The sequence below is a fragment of the Delphinus delphis genome, chromosome 19 (genome assembly GCF_949987515.2).
Source record: "Delphinus delphis chromosome 19, mDelDel1.2, whole genome shotgun sequence".
In the NCBI taxonomy this organism is placed as follows: Eukaryota; Metazoa; Chordata; class Mammalia; order Artiodactyla; family Delphinidae; genus Delphinus; species Delphinus delphis.
The window spans coordinates 17394718-17410681 of record NC_082701.1 but is presented as its reverse complement, the minus strand read 5'-3'; the positions used below and the strand labels follow the sequence as shown (position 1 = coordinate 17410681).

The following is a 15964-nucleotide window of genomic DNA, read 5'->3' as shown; positions in this document are numbered from 1 at the left end:
CCACTTATATAAAGTTCAAGAACAAGCAAGACGAAACTGTGTTGTTTATGGCTGATAGAGAAAAGGCAAAACTACATTTAAAAAGCAAGGAAATTATTCTTAAAGTCAGGATAGTGGTTCCCTCTAGGAAGTCAGAGAGAGGGTTGTGATTGGAAAAGGGCACACGGGGGGCTTCTGGGATGCTGGCAGGATTCTTTCTTGACATGAATCGTGTTACGTGGGGATCTGTTTTGTAATTATTAAACAGTTGAACAGTTGTTCAATTGAATTATTAACAGTTAGGTATATTTTATGCACATTTTAGTTTTCCAAACAATTTTAATGGGGGAAAAAATCAGATGGCTTCATTTGCCCTGATACAGTTCTGGGTGGGGCTTCCCAATAAGGTTTGGGGCAAGAGAGGAGGGAAGGGCAGCTCTGCAACGTTGGTGCCACCCAGAGCTGGGTTCTAACAGAGACTTCGTGATCTAGAGAGTAGACATTAACTATATGATTCGGTGGGAAGAGTGGGTGGGGTGTGTGTGTGTGTGTGTGTGTGTGTGTGCGCGCGTGCGCACGTGTGCGCACATGCGTGATGGAGAGAGATGGACACAAAAGAGGACGTGTAAAGAAGGTGTAAATGAAAACAGAGCAGAAATCACCATCCCTAAATTAAATAAGAATTCGGTTGTTTAGGAGGCACCATTACCCAGCTTTCCTCCACATATAGGACTTAGTCCTATGTAGTATATAGTTGTAGTTATTTTGCATTTTGATCCAGAAATAACCTTTTCATTTTTCAGAAATCTCAGTGAAAATTATTTGACTGAATTACATAAGGACTCATTTGAAGGCTTGCTATCCCTCCGATATTTGTAAGTTAATCATATTTATTTATGAGTTCTTATCTATAAAGTAGATTATCTATAAAGTAAGTAAGGGGTTCAAGTTAGATAATCTCTTCAATTTCTTCTAGCAATAAACTTCTACAGCTCTGTAAGTCTGTGTAGGGCCCCAGCCCATCACTAGTACTAAATATCTCCTATTCATTTTTAATTTTTTAATATATAGACAAGGTATAGACAGAAAAATACCCTTTAGTTGTAGAGGAAAAGTGGTAATGAGGTCTGAGCAATTATAGACTCCCATATGAACATTGTTATATAAGTGTTCATATACTTTCCATCTGTATTTATATTTTGTTTATGACCTATGGATCAAATCTGACCCACAGTCCGTTTTTATACAGCCCATAAGTTAAAAGTGATTTTTAACGGGCTGTAAATGAGAAGAAAAGAAACGAAGAAAAATAAGTGACACACACTGTATGTGGCCTGCAAAGCCTAAATTTTGACTTATCTGGCCTTTACAGAAAAGGTTGAAAATGTTGGTTGAGTGAAATGAGAGGAATTAATGTTAACCTCAAATTGTAACCTACAGGACAAAAAAGTATAGAACACTTAAATTAATATGAATGCCATTAACTCATAACTTTGATAATTTAATCTAAATTAAATTCACATTTAAATATTAAATATTTAAGCAGATGAATTATGTAAACAGTATTGTCAAGGGACTTCCCTGGTGGTCTAGTGGTTAAGACTTTGCCTTCCAACGCAGGGTGTGTGGGTTCGATCCCTGGTCTGGGAGCTAAGATCCCACATGCCTCATGGATAAAAAACCAAAACATAAAAAAAAAGAAGCAGTATTGTAACAAATTCAATAAAGACTTCAAAAACGGTGCACATAAAAAAAAAATCTTAAAAAAAATCAGTATTGTCAAGAACACATTAAGTTACCAAAAGAACAAACTGTTGTTAAGGATTTCAATGCAGGAATTGTGATACCAATATTAAGAATGTTTAAGATGATGGTTAAGTGGTATATTTAGAAATGTTTACACTAAATCAGCATATCAGAAATGCCCCTAACAAAAATCTCTACAGCCTTTTTTTTTCTGGTTCTTTTGTTTGTTTGTTTTGGTTTTGGGGCCACACCACAGGACTTCTGGGATCTTAGTTCCCTGACCAGGGATTGAACCCAGGTCCCCAGCAGTCGAAGCACCGAGTCCTAACCCCTGGACAACCAGGGAATTCCCTCTCCAGCTTCTTTATCAAAGAGGAACTGCTTGCCTAGTATTTCTTTTTATTTAGGGATAAGGAGATAACAGTGTTTTTCACTATAAAAGCTCAGTTTTTGTCCTTTGTCCATGGCATCCAAAGCTGTGTATGTCATTAATCCTTATTAAGCCAATTAATGATCCTCTTTAGCAAATAGGTTCTTCTTGCAAACATAAAAGGCTTAAGGGAAGTGGGTATAAAGAGACTCACATGACCCTAAAAATAGTTGTTTTAATTATCAAACCTTCCAAGCCTTAAGGGGCCAACACCTTTATATTAGTCCCTTCCATGCCTTCTGGGCTGCAAACCTTACCAACACAGTTTGGAGAAAAACCAATAAGATAAGTGCTCAGTGGACTAGGCCCTTCATTACTTCTACTATGAAATACTTTATAATCTGATTATTTCATGTTAGCATAAGTATTCTGATTCTTAAAAAAAATGCCAATCAATAAAAAAGCGAAAAAAGAGTATGCTAACAAGCACTATGCCTGGTGTTGTAAACACGCCGACGGGTAAGACAGGTTTCCTTTTATCAGCTCATGATCTCACAGGGAAAATAAACATATAACTCAAACCATACTGACAAAGTGCTGTGGAGGCACCATGAAGTAATAAAATCACATTTCTTTTAAAACAGTCATTTCCTCCTTCTATCCACTCCCCAGCTATTTGTTGATTTTATAAATATTTGAGTTTGCTTTATGTCCACACGTAGGCTTTAAACATGATAGATGATGCACATAAGCAGTATCTAGTCCATACTTTGAAGGAGTTTATACTCAGAGGAAATGGGTTGCAAAAATAGCTATATTTAAAGAAATAAATGAATATGGGCAATGAGAGCTATAAGTTGGTATTGGAGCACAAAAGAGGGAAAAAAGACTTCAAATTGGATCAGGGAAGATGTTACCAGAGCAATGCTGTTTAAATGGGACCTCGAAGGGCCATTGGGTATCAATGACAGACATCCTGGGAAGAATAAGCTTGCAAAAGGCAAGTGGGAGAAAGGCAGAACACAGGAAAAATACTCTGAGTACCTGTAGAGTACAAGTGGGAAGAGTAGGAGATGAGAGCCAGATCATCTAGGGCTTTGGAGGCCAAGCCAAGGATAACATGCCAAGCTACCATGTTACCACAGCAGGGCTTTAGGACAAGCTTTAGTCTGCAACGGAACCAACCACTGGGAGGGCTTGTGAAAACACAAGCTCCACCCCCATAGTTACTGATTCAAGAGGTCCCCAGTAGGGCTGAGTATTTGTATCTTCAATAAGTTCACAAGTGATGCTGGTATTTCAGAAGCACTTGCGGAGATTTAATCTGGTGACTGCGTGGAGCATGGCTTAGAAAGGCAGAGGGTAGAGATGGAAACACCAGTCAGAAGACAGTTATACCAATCCAGGTGAAACGAGAGACTAACCTGGGATCAATGGAAATAAGACAGTCAGCTATAGTCAAGAGTAGGTATTTTCGAATAAAAGTCAATATGATAGAAAGTGTAATACTGAATTAAAGTTACATATAATGAGAGGAGTAACTTCCTTTCAAGTTGTGTGAAAGGGTCTTTTATTTCTTCTGGTAATGAATTGGCCTAGAAAAACAGAACTATACTGGGAAGTGTGTAAATATAAGAATATTCTTTTGAATATTAGAAATTATAATGATATATAGAGATAAAAACTTTGAGCTCATAATCTAGAATTTGGTAAGACCACAAAAGGTGGAATCTAATCAATGCTTCTGCTCTCAGGAAAGATTACCTCCAAAATCTATCAAGATCTATAGTTGTATATTTAATTTATGAAGATCCTGAAGGTGAGACTCTTAAGAGAGGTGAAGGCAGGGTTAGGGGCTCTGGAAGGTTCAAATAATAATTCCTAAGGTTTGGAGTTTAGACCAAAACTTCTTATTTATTATTATCATGCTAACCTCTACTAGTTATTCCTACTAATTAGATATCTAAAAGCTAATTGAGGCAATATTTTCCTTTTCCTTTTCGTAGAGATTTATCCTGCAATAAAATATAGTCTATCGAAAGACGTACATTTGAACCACTACCTTTTTTGCAGTTTATGTAAGTTACAAATATAATTTCATTATATTTGGAATTTTTATAAAGCTTAATTTTTTATAAAATTAATTTGTTACTCATTTTGAAATATGATTAAAATTCCGACTAAAATTTAGTAGCAAATCCTTTTAGTCTCTGGCAAAGATTAGTGTGAGAATTATTAAACGGATCAGAGTGAATCATTGTAGAGCAGTGGTTCTCAACCAGGGTGATTTTGCACACAGGTGACATTTGATAGTGTCTGGAGACATTTTTGCTTGTCAGAACTGTATATGCTCCTGGCATCTAGTGGACAGAGGCCACAGATGCTACTAAACACCCAACAGTACAGGAGAGCCTCCCACAGCAAAGAATTATCCAGCCCAAAATGTCAATAGTGCTGCCTTTCTAGAGAAATAAAGATCACTTAACACAAGTATTTAATGAGCATTTACTATTTTGTATTTAATGCACCACATAAAATCATGAAAGTATAAATCATAATATCTTCCCCAGTGAGATTTCTTTAGTGTATGGAGGGAGTTAGTGATGTTATGTTTCATCATATATAAATTAGAATTATTGCCAAACGATAACTGTTCTGAAAGAATATATATTTTTCTTCTTCTTTTGCTTGTGTCTTGTTTTGTAGAAATCTTGGTTGCAATTTACTCACAGAACTGAGCTTTGGAACGTTTCAGGCCTGGCATGGAATACAGTTTTTACACAAGTCGTAAGTGAAACAGAAAATGAATGCATGTAAAAAACTGTGTGTAAAAACATCATTCAGTTATTGGTTAGCTGGGTGTAAGTAAGCCCAGTATGAATTCTGGAAAGTATGTCTTGAGAGCCATTTATTTCTTTTACAAATGAGGAAACTAAGGTACAAAGAGGCCAAGAGACTTGTTTAACTCATATATATGAAACGCTCTGCTTTCCATAGTTCTGATCTTTGTCACGGCAATAAAAGGCACCAAGCAAAAACGCTCAGATAAACACTGTCATGGAATCCCACTGATGCCTCTCCACTATGCGAGTGGTCCATGAAGTTCCGCTTTTGAATTTAACTTTGATTCCTGCTCATGTGCAAAGTTCCTAACTGCTTAAAATGTATGCAACACAGAGCTGCAAAGAACTAAGTTTAGCACTGAATTCTTCAGGAGCATAAGGTGTGGGTGCTGCCCCAACCATTATTAGCTCTTTTAAATGGCAAAGCAGAAAGAATTCCTGAACACCGACCACAGGGCTCTCCCCAGCCACCCAGAACATTATTTTTCAAAAAGCATATATCTCTGAAGTGAATTATCTGTGGCCAGTAGGAACCTTTGCGGTATGGAAAAAGACGTTTGTGTTCAGCTGTAGTGTGAAAAACATAAAGAAAATACATTGCTGTAGCCTAATTCAATATACTTTCTTTGCTGACTACTCTTCAATAAGAAGTGTGGGTTTTACACCCCTTCAGCTCAAAAATTCTGTGATTTCTCATGACACAAGGAAATGATAGTGGGTACGTTCAGTGGCCCGAAGGCGATTTTAGACTCAAGGTAAAGAGCTCTTCTACACCTGGCTTTGGAAAAGACTCTCTTACCTGTCTTGTGGTTCAGAAATCCAGTTTCACACAGTTCACACACTTTGGTTAATGAAGTTGTTGAGGCTGTGTCTGGAGCTGGATTAGCAATTCCTGCAGATGCCTATCTTTAGCGGCCTCCTTCCTTTCCCTTGTTAGTTTGCTGATGCCTGTCTTGGGGAGAGAGCACCAGGGTCAGTTTTTCTTTTGCCAGCACAAGGGAGAGCAGGCTCATGACATCCCTTCACCAGGAGGTTTTAGTAGCATCAATACAATGTCTTAAACTCACTTAAACTTGCTACATATAGTAAGTCTTTGCTTTGGGCTAAGTCTTTCTAATAGACAAAGCTAATTTGCTTCAGGAAACATTTGCCATGATGAGATATAAACTTTATTGCATCTCTTTCCAAAGGGAAGCCACCAAGGGAAGATGCCACCCTCGAGTTAAGTCATTTTACTACCTATAATGACATATTACTGGGGTGTTTATAAGTTGCCTGCATTAAATAAGTTTGGAAAAGGGCCCCAGCTGAGGTGGATTTATCATGAATTCAATGAAGCTTAGGTTTCAGGGCTCCTCACTTGCATAGCTCCCTTGCAAGGTCTTGAGAGGGGTCCTGGCGATTTTTGTATTCATAACTTTGCATGTTTTTATTAGATATGATTTCCCAAAGTAGATGAGGTTCAGGCCCCACAAAACCTTGATTCATCACTGGGTTTCAGGTAATTATAAGACAGTGGGTTTCTTGAATGACGCCTCGATGTTATTGACAAGCATAAGGTGAAGTAGTTAGCAGTGTGGTAGTCTATTTTAAATCTGAAATCTACCTCAAAGATGAGCCAAGAGCTTATTAATTAATAAAGTACCACTCTTTGAATGGTGGTAGTAATCATATCTCTTTCAGATAAAATCAGGAATGAAATATATTATGGAAAACCAGCAGTGGTTGATAATCCTAAATGTTAAGTATACTTTTTTTTTCTGGCTTTAACGTGTTTCTCGTTCACTCCCCTACGCAGGTGCAGACTGATGGCTTATTTTTAAAAATTCTTTTAGTCACTTCATTGGTTCTAACAATACAAGCTCCATGATTTTAGGAACTGAAGAACTCTACAATGTGGAAAGTCGATGTAACTTAACCAGTCAGAGCACATTCACATGCTGGCTTGTCTGTGGTACATCAATATTGTACCAAGAACATAAGCCCTAAGAGAGAATAAGAGGAAAATCAAAGCCTTATCCCTATTGAATTATTTACCCCATTGTTGAGAATATCAATGAGGGAGGTGAGGCCACACTATGAAGGCAAATTGAGCTGCGGTCACAGAGCCGCCCTAATGCTCCCCCATTCAGCTAGCATTGTTTCCTTTAGATAGCTATGTACACACCAAAGCTTACACACGTCAGGGTGCTGTCATCACTATTTGCTATGTACTAGAATCCTGGCTGCTTCTCAGATTTACAAAGGCATAAACGCTAAAAACAAAAATAACTTGGGTCTGCCCTTTGGGGTGATTCAGGGTGGCTGTTTTATTTGTAATAGTTCAAAATTTTGAGATTGTCACACCTAGCAACTACTATACTTTTCTTCTCCCAACTGCATCTTATTCTTCCCACCTGTAGTATTTTCTCCCATGCTATATGTTTTCTCACTTTCTTGATAGTGTCCTTGGAAGCACAACGTTTTTAATTTTTATGGAGTCCAACTCATCTATTTTTCCTTTGGTTGTTTCTGCTTCTGGTGTCATATCTAACAACTGTTGTCTAATGCAAGGTCATAAAGATTTATTCCTGTGTTTTCTTCTAGGAGTTTTACAGCCTTAGCTCTTACATTTGGATATTTGATCCATTTGGAGTTAATTTTCATATACGGTGTGAAGTGTAGGAGTCCAGCTTCATTATTTTGTGTGTGGATGTACAGTTGTCCCAGCATCATTTGAAAAGACTGTTCTTTCCACATGGAATTGTTTTGGCATGCTTGTTGAAAATCAAGAGACCATATACATGAGGGTTTATTCTGTTCCATTAGTTTACATGTCTGTTCTTATTCCAGTACCACACTGTGATTGCAGTAGCTTTGAACTGAGTTTTGAAACCAGGATGTGTTGAGTCCTCCCACTTTGTACTTTACCAACACTGTTTTGGTTTATTCTGTTTCCTTAAATTGCTATATGAATTTTAGAATTAGCTTGGCAATTTCTGGAAAGAAGTCAGCTGGGATTTTGATAGGAATTGCAATGGAACCATAGGTCGATTTGGGAAGTAGTGAAATTTTAATAAGATTATCTTCCAGTCCATGAATCCAGCATGTCTTTATATTTAGATCTTCTTCAATTTCTTTCAACAGTTTTGTACTTTTCACTGTGAATCTTGCACTTACTTGGTTAAATTTTTCCATAAGTATTTTATTTGTTTTGATGCTGTTACACGTGGAATTGTTTTCTTAATTTCATTTTTGGATTACTCATTGCTGGTGTGTAGAAATAATATTGATCTTATATCCTACAACCTTGCTGAACTCATTTATTAATGCTAACAGTTATCTTCCTAGATTCCCAGGAATATGTCTTGTGGTCTTCCAGTTTCCCAGGAATACATTGGAACATTTCAAAGTCTCTGTGGACATCTTATTCCTCAGCTTTTCTTTTTAAGCTTTTCGGTTGGGCTGTTTTTTGCACCCAACTGTTACCCATTGCCTCATGCAGCCGCCATGTTAAAATATTTGCTTGAAAATGTTTTCCAGAAATGCCACCTGAGGAGAGTCTTTTCTCACTAGACAGCTCTGAGTCAGGTCAAAGGCAAGCCTTTCAAGTGAGGTATCCCAGGGGACCACCAGACATGTAAAACAATGACAGTTCTTTGGGGTTGAGGCTTTGAAGGCCCTCCCAGTCCATGCTGCTCCTTCTGGTACCAGGGATGTGGGCTGTTTTGCAAGGCTACCACTGGCATGGAGAGCAAAGTTCAAGGACAGGTTAAAGCAACACAGATCTCATTGTTCTTACAGAAGTTAATTTGTTTTCCTTGAATAAATTGCTCCCCAATTTGCTTCAAGCCTGTTGGTTAAATTTCCAGAGTTCAGAAAAAGTTGATTCTGACCATTTTTGCCAGTTTTGTTGTTGTTATTATTGTTATTGTTGCTTCTATGGAGGGATGAATTTTCAGATGTCCTTCCTCCATCATTTTTACTGATTTTCCTGCAATATTTTTTAAAAATCTCTAAAGTCTCAATGACCATAGGCTAATTAAATATTTATCATGGGAGATGATTAAGGAAAAAATAAATTAAAAGAGAAATAAATAAAAGAGAAAATATAATTCTTATAGAGGCTTTCCCAGATGGGTAGATAAAGTTTGAAAAGTTATTTCTATATTTAGTGCTCTCAAAATTAAGGTTAAAGTAACAGATGTTTTAACCCCCCCACCCTTTTTTTTTCATTCAGGTTAAACACAGGCTTTAGAGTCAGAACTGAGTTCGAATTCCAGCTCTGCTTCCTGCTAGCTTGATGACTTAGGACAAGTTATAGAACTTCTCTGTGCCTCAATTTCCTCATTTGTACAATGGGGTAATATATCTATCACATAAGGTTACTGTGAGGATTAAATGTTAAATGCTGATCACAGATGCCTGACAACCCAAAAGATATTAGTTTTGATAATTATCTTTCAATATTCTGCAAAAATACGCCAATAATTCTTGAGTACAGTTAACCTAAAGTCATATATTCTTTTCTCTCTTCCTGTTTCTTTTGGGTTTTTTTTTCCCCCTTATTTGTTTTAAAGAACTAATGAAAAGAAAGAAATAACTAAGAAGAAAATCTATTCCAGCATTTTGGAATAAAATTTTGTTCCCCAAAATTTATTTGTTTATTTTATAGATATATATATAAAATGTTTTTTATTTATTCAGCAAACATTTATTAAATACCTAGTAAATATTAGGCACTATGTCAGGCACAGGTATAATAATGACAATAAAGTGTGGTCCCTGCTCTCAAGTTGCTGACATTCTAGGAGACTGACAAGTAAACAGGTGATTACATACACAGTAACAAAGGCTATGGTACAAGAATACACATGGGACTATGTGATGGGAGTATGGCTTTCACCAGTTCCTCTTGGATTTATCTCTTCTTTGGCTCCAGAACCAAGGAATTAGCCCTATTTTTGTCTTTAGCTGGGTAGTGTAAATCATGAAATTTTAAAAAATTGGTAGAGATGAAAGACAAACACCTTGAATTATGGAGGACACTAGAAATAGTACTGTTTTACAGAGCAAGGGCTTCCTACCAGCATAGTCACTTCGAGGGTTTTTAACCTGAAGAGTCATTTGGCATATTTTTTCTTTGCTAGCCACTTTTTTTCTTCTTTTTTTTTTTGTTTGTTTGTTTCTGTTCTCCACTTTATCATCTAGAGACCTGGGTAGTTCCCAATGAAAGAGTGTTTTACAGAAACTAAGGGTGATTTATACGTAAAGGCAGAAAATGACTTTTTTTTTAACCTTCCAGTTCCATACGAAAAAAAAAAATGAATATAAGCTTTCATAGAAGTAATTGAAAATGCAGATAATTTTAATTCCATTCCATTTTTCAGAATTCTCAATCGTAATCCTTTGACAACAGTTGAAGAGTCTCATCTTTTTAAATTGCCAGCATTAAAATATTTGTAAGTATTGCAACAGTTTCATGGCTCATGAGATAATTTCTCCTTTTTACTTTCGTCAAAGATTGAGTACTTTGGCTAAAAAGTAATAATTTAGATTTTAACTGGGTTATTGAAAGTAAGTGTTTTTGGCAAAGAAACGGATTAAGAAAGAATATATTTGGGTAAGACAGCCAGCAGAGAATGAGAACAGTGTTGAAGAACACATATAGATATGGAACATGTAGATGCATGTAGGAATATTATTTATCCCAGAAAGAAAAAAGGAATAAGGGATACATTATTTTTTTTTAAAAAAGAGTGATCAAAAGAGGTAGATGCAAATGAAAATGAGAAGTAAGGATAATAAAAAATGATTGTACTGTTCAGCACCAAGGTCATTAATTTGATGATGCAAATTTAAATTTCTTCAATAAGAGCTCTTTGGAATTATCATCTATGGCAAGTAAGAAGCCAGCATTGAAGTAATCACATGTTAAGTATCTTTTTAAGTTTAGAACTTTTGTCTTTGGGTTTTCTATCACGCATGTTTGGGCTTCTCCTTCAGAGACATGGGAACAACACAAGTGTCACTTACAACAGTTGAAAGCATCCTCATGATGACCCTTGAATTGGAAAAACTGTAAGTTGATTTTTCTTGCATTTATTTTCACTCCATTTTTTTTTAGGTTTGTTTTATTATTTTCTTAAGTCAGGTTTATTTATTTATAATTTTCATTTAACCAAATGCACTATTTTTAAATATACAGTGTGATGTGTTTTGACAAACGTATAGTTCTGTAGCCACCACCACATCTGAAGTAAAGAAAACTTCTGCACTCCCAAAAGACCCCTCGTGTCCCTCTGTAGTCAATCCATCCTCCTCTCTCTACCAGTCCCTGGCAACCACCAATCTGATTTTTATCCGTATAATGTTGCCTTTTCCAGAATACCTTATAAATGAAATCATGTGGTATGTAGCCTTTGTTTTTGGCTTCTTTCACTGAGCCAGTCTCTTTGGAGATTCATCTGTTTTGTTGCCCCTGTCAGTAGTTCATTCCTTTTTATTGCTGAGCAGTATTCTAGTTGACTGGATATACAATTTGTTTACGCATTCATCGTTTGATGAACATTTGAGTTTTTTCTCGTTTTTTGCCGTTATGAACAAAGCCCCTGAAAACAGTCACATGAGTGTCTGAACATATGTTTTGTGCGAGCATATGTTTTCATTTCTTTGGGGTAGCTTCATCATATGCTAAGTGCATATTTAACTTTTTAAGAAACTGCTCAACTGTTTTCTAAAGTGCCTGTGCCAGTTTGCTTCCCCACGGGCAGTCTATGAGATTGCGGTTGCTCCACATCTTCACCTGATCCTTATATTTGTTTTTAAGAATATTTTAGCCTTTCTAGTAGGTGTGTAGTTGCACCTCGTGGTTTTTGCCACATTTTGCATTTCTGTAATAGCTGATGATGTTGAGTGTCTATTCATGTGCAAATATCTTTTTAAATGAAGTGTCTGTTCAAATCCATTTTTCATTGGATACTGATATTGTGTTTTAAGAGTGCTTTATATAAAAAGCAGTGGAAAAAGTCCTTTCTCTCAGATATGTGTTTAGTAAATATCTTCTCACAGATTGTGACTTTTCTTCATTGTATTAAAGTGTCTCTGAGGACCAGAAGTTTTAAATTTTTGATGAACTCTAATTTAGCAATTTTTCTTTTTTTTCATATTTATTTATTTATTTTGTTGTGTGGGTCTTCGTGGCGGCTCATGGGCTTCTTGGTTGTGGCATGCGAACTCTTAGTTGTGGCATGCATGTGGGATCTACTTCCCTGACCAGGGATCGAACCCGGGCCCCCTGCATTGGGAACTCGGAGTCTTAACCACAAGGGAATCCCTTAGCAATTTTTCTTAGATGGTTTGTGCTTTTTTGTGTCTTACCTAAGAAGTCTTTGTCTGAGACCCCATTGTTTAACCCAAAATCACAAAGATTTTCTCCTCTGTTTTCTTCCAGAAGTTGTATAGTTACATTTAGGTCTATGATTCATTTTGAGTTACTTTTCATATATGTTGTGAGAGAAGGTTCAAGTTTCATTTTTTTGCAGTTTCAAAAACTATTTCTGTAGGACCCTATTGTGACAGTTTATTACACAACTCACTGCACCTTAAACTGTGCCATCCCCCCGCCAATATGGGAAGCTAATAGAAACCTTCTGTTATGCCAAGGCTAGTTGAGGGGATTGCATGAGATTAGTATGCGGAAAGTGCCCTGCATTTAGCAGTCTGTTCCAACCGTCTTTGTCAGGTCAGCTGACAAATGACCGTCTTCACCATGCCATCACACATTGGTCACTGCTGTAGCCTCATCTTCCTCAGCTCCCCAAAGCATCTGCCACAATTGCAATCCCTGTCTTGTCAGCTAGATGCCCTCCTCTCTGGATATTAAAAATTATTTCCCTATGTAACTATAATACTATTAACACACAGTATTTAAGAAATTGAATTCCTACACAATAATATTACCTAATAAATAGTTGCTATTCAAATTTCCTCAATTGTCTCTCTTATATAATATCGTTTCTTTTAACAGCTTTTTGAGGTCTAATTGACATACAGTAATCTTTGTTCACCCACACACATACATACGCACCATGAAGACATCACCAAAATCAAAATGTCCATCACCTCAGAAAGTTTCTTAATGTCTCTTTGTAATTCTTCCTTCCCATCTTTCCTCGCCCTTCCCAGTTGCCATGCAACCATTGATCTGCTTTCTGTCTGCATTTTCTAGAATTTTATGTAAATGGAATCATACAGGGTATACTTTTTTCTAACTGGCTTCTAACTCAGCATGATTATTTTAATCTTCATCCATATTGTTCAATATATCAGTAATTCATTTCTGTTTATTGCTGAATAGTATTCCATTACATGGATGTACCACAATTTATCTACTCACCAATGATGGACATTTGAGTTGGTTCAGTCTTTGTCTATTACAGATAAAGTTGCAATATAATAGTTGTACACAGTATAATAGTTGTGTACAAGTCTTTGTGTGGATGTGTACTTCCATTTCTCTTGGGTAAATACCTGCAAGTAGAATGGCTGGATCATTGGTAAGTGTATGTTTAAGTTTTTTAAAAATACCTATTTTCCATAGTGGTTTGATCATTTTCATCTCTACCAGCAGTATATGAGAGTTGCATCTTCTTCACGTTGCGGCCAACACTTGCTATGCTTTGTATTTTTAATTTTAGATAGTTTAATAGGTGTGTAGTTGTATCTCACTGTAGCATCCCTAATGATTAATCATGTCAAACATCTTTTCATATGCTTATTTTCCATCCATATATCTTTGAATCTCTTATCTAAGTATAAGAGATTGCTAAGTATTTTCTCCCATTCTGTGACTCATCTTTTCATTCTCTCAGGAGTGTCTTATGCAGGGCAGAAATTCTTAATTTTGATGGTGTCTAATTTATCTATATTTTTCTTTTATGGATTATGCTTTTGGTGTTGTATCTAAGAAATCTTGCCGAACTCACGGTCATAAAATTTTTCACCTGCTTTCTTCTAGAAGTTTTATAGTTTTATGTTTTACATTTAGATCTTTGAACCAATTTGAGTTCATTTCTGTATATGGTTTGGATGGAACTTCTTTCTGTTTTTTTTTTTTGCAGCTGGATATTCAATTGCTCCAGCATCATTTGTTGCAAAGACTATCGTTTCTCCACTTAAATGCCTTTGAACCTGAAAGTCAGTTGTCCACATCTCTCTCCTTCTGAACTTTCTATTCTGTTCCTTTGATCTTTTTCTCTGTCCTTACACTACTATCACAGTGTCTTGAAAGTGTAGCTTCATAAGCCTTGAAATCAGTTACTGTTAATTCTCCAACTCTGTTCTTTTTCAAAGTTGTTATAGTTATTCTAAATTTTATTTCCATATGAATTTTAGAATTAGCTTGTCAATTTCTATAGAAAAGCCTACTGGGATTTTGATCTATAAATCGATTTGGGGAGAATTGATGTCTCAACAATACTGAATCTTCTGATCCATGAATACTTTTTATCTCTCCATTTATTTAGATCTTCCTTAATTTCTCCCAGCAATATTTTACAGTTTTCAGTGTGTAAGTCTTTTACATCTTTTGTCAGATTTATTCTAAGTATTTTATCTGTTTGATCCTATTATAAGTAGTGTTTTAAAACTTTGATCTCTGATTGTTTGTTGAGATCAATTAATCTTTTTGTATGTTGATCTCGTATCCTGCAAACTTGATAAACTCATTTATTAGTTCCAGTAGCATTTTTGTAGATTCTATCAGGTTTTCTACATAATCATGTTATCTGTAAATAAAGATAGATTTACTTCTTCCTTTGCATTCTGAATATCTCTTTTCTTTTTGTTGCCCTATTGCACTGGCTAGAACCTTCAGTGCAATGTCAAATAGAAGTAATGAGAACAGACATCCTTGCCTTTGTCCTGATCCTGGAGAGAAAGTACTTTGTCCTTCACCATTAAATATGATGTTAGGTATTTTGTAGAAGTCATTTATCAAGTTGAGGAAGTCTCCTTCCATTCCTAGTCTACTGAGGGCTGTGTTTTTCTTTAATCAGGAATGGATGTTAGATTCTCTCATTCTTTTCCTCCATCTATTGCAATGACTATGTGATTTTTCCCTTTTTTTCTTTTCTTAATTTGTTTATTTATTTTTGGCCGCATTGGGTCTTCATTGTTGCACACAGGCTTTCTCTAGTTGTGGCTAGCCGGGACTACTCTTCATTGCAGTATGCAGGCTTCTCATTGCGGTGGCTTCTCTTGTTGCAGAGCACGGGCTCTATGGTCACAGGTTTCACTAGTTGCGGCACATGGTCTCAGTAGTTGTGGCTCACGGGCTCTAGAGTGCAGACTCAGTAGTTGTGGCTCACGGGCCTAGTTGCTCCGTGGCATGTGGGATCCTCCCAGACCAGGGCTCGAACCTGTGTCCCCTTCATTAGCAGGCAGATTCTCAACCACTCTGCCACCAGGGAAGCACTTAAGTATTTTTTTTAATGTATTTTTTTGCTGCGTTGTGTCTTTGCTGCTTTGCCTGGGGTTTCTCCAGTTGTGGCTAGCAGAGGCTACTCTTTGTTGTGGTGCACCGGCTACTCATTGGATGGCTTCTGTTGTTGCAGAGCACAGGCTCTAGGTGCATGGGCTTCAGTAGTTGTGGCACACAGGCTCTAGAGTGCAGGCTCAGTAGTTGTGGCATACGGGCTTAGTTGCTCCACGGCATGTGGGATCTTCCTGGACCAGGGATCGAACCCGTGTCACCTGCATTGACAAGCAGATTTTTAACCAATGAACCACCAGGGAACTCCCAATTCCAGTATTTTTAATCTTTTTTGTAGATCATTATTCCAATCTGGTGTCATTTTCCTTCTACTTAAAAATACTTCTTTTAACATTTCTTATAGGGAAAGTCTATTAGTAATGAATTCTTTCAGCTTTTGTATGTCTGAGATAGTCTTTATTTTGCTTTTGTTTTGACAGATCTGGGTATAGAATTCTAGGTTGATAGAATTCAATTCACTACTTTAAAGATGTTATTCCACTGAGTTCTCGT

The 15964-nt window shown here is 36.7% G+C and overlaps 1 protein-coding gene across 1 annotated transcript in view; it reads right to left on the bottom strand.

The window, feature by feature from the left end:
* Nucleotides 1–4665: 4665 nt before the first annotated feature.
* Nucleotides 4666–15964, bottom strand: part of LOC132414563 (leucine-rich repeat-containing protein 37A-like) — a 36311-nt gene continuing 25012 nt past the window's right edge. The window contains exons 10-11 of the mRNA XM_059997213.1: nucleotides 5738–5890; nucleotides 4666–4852 (exon numbers count right to left, since the gene is read on the bottom strand). Coding sequence (XP_059853196.1) covers nucleotides 5872–5890 — 19 coding nt within the window. The 3' untranslated portion in view covers nucleotides 4666–4852; nucleotides 5738–5871. The remainder of the gene's footprint in view (nucleotides 4853–5737; nucleotides 5891–15964) is intronic.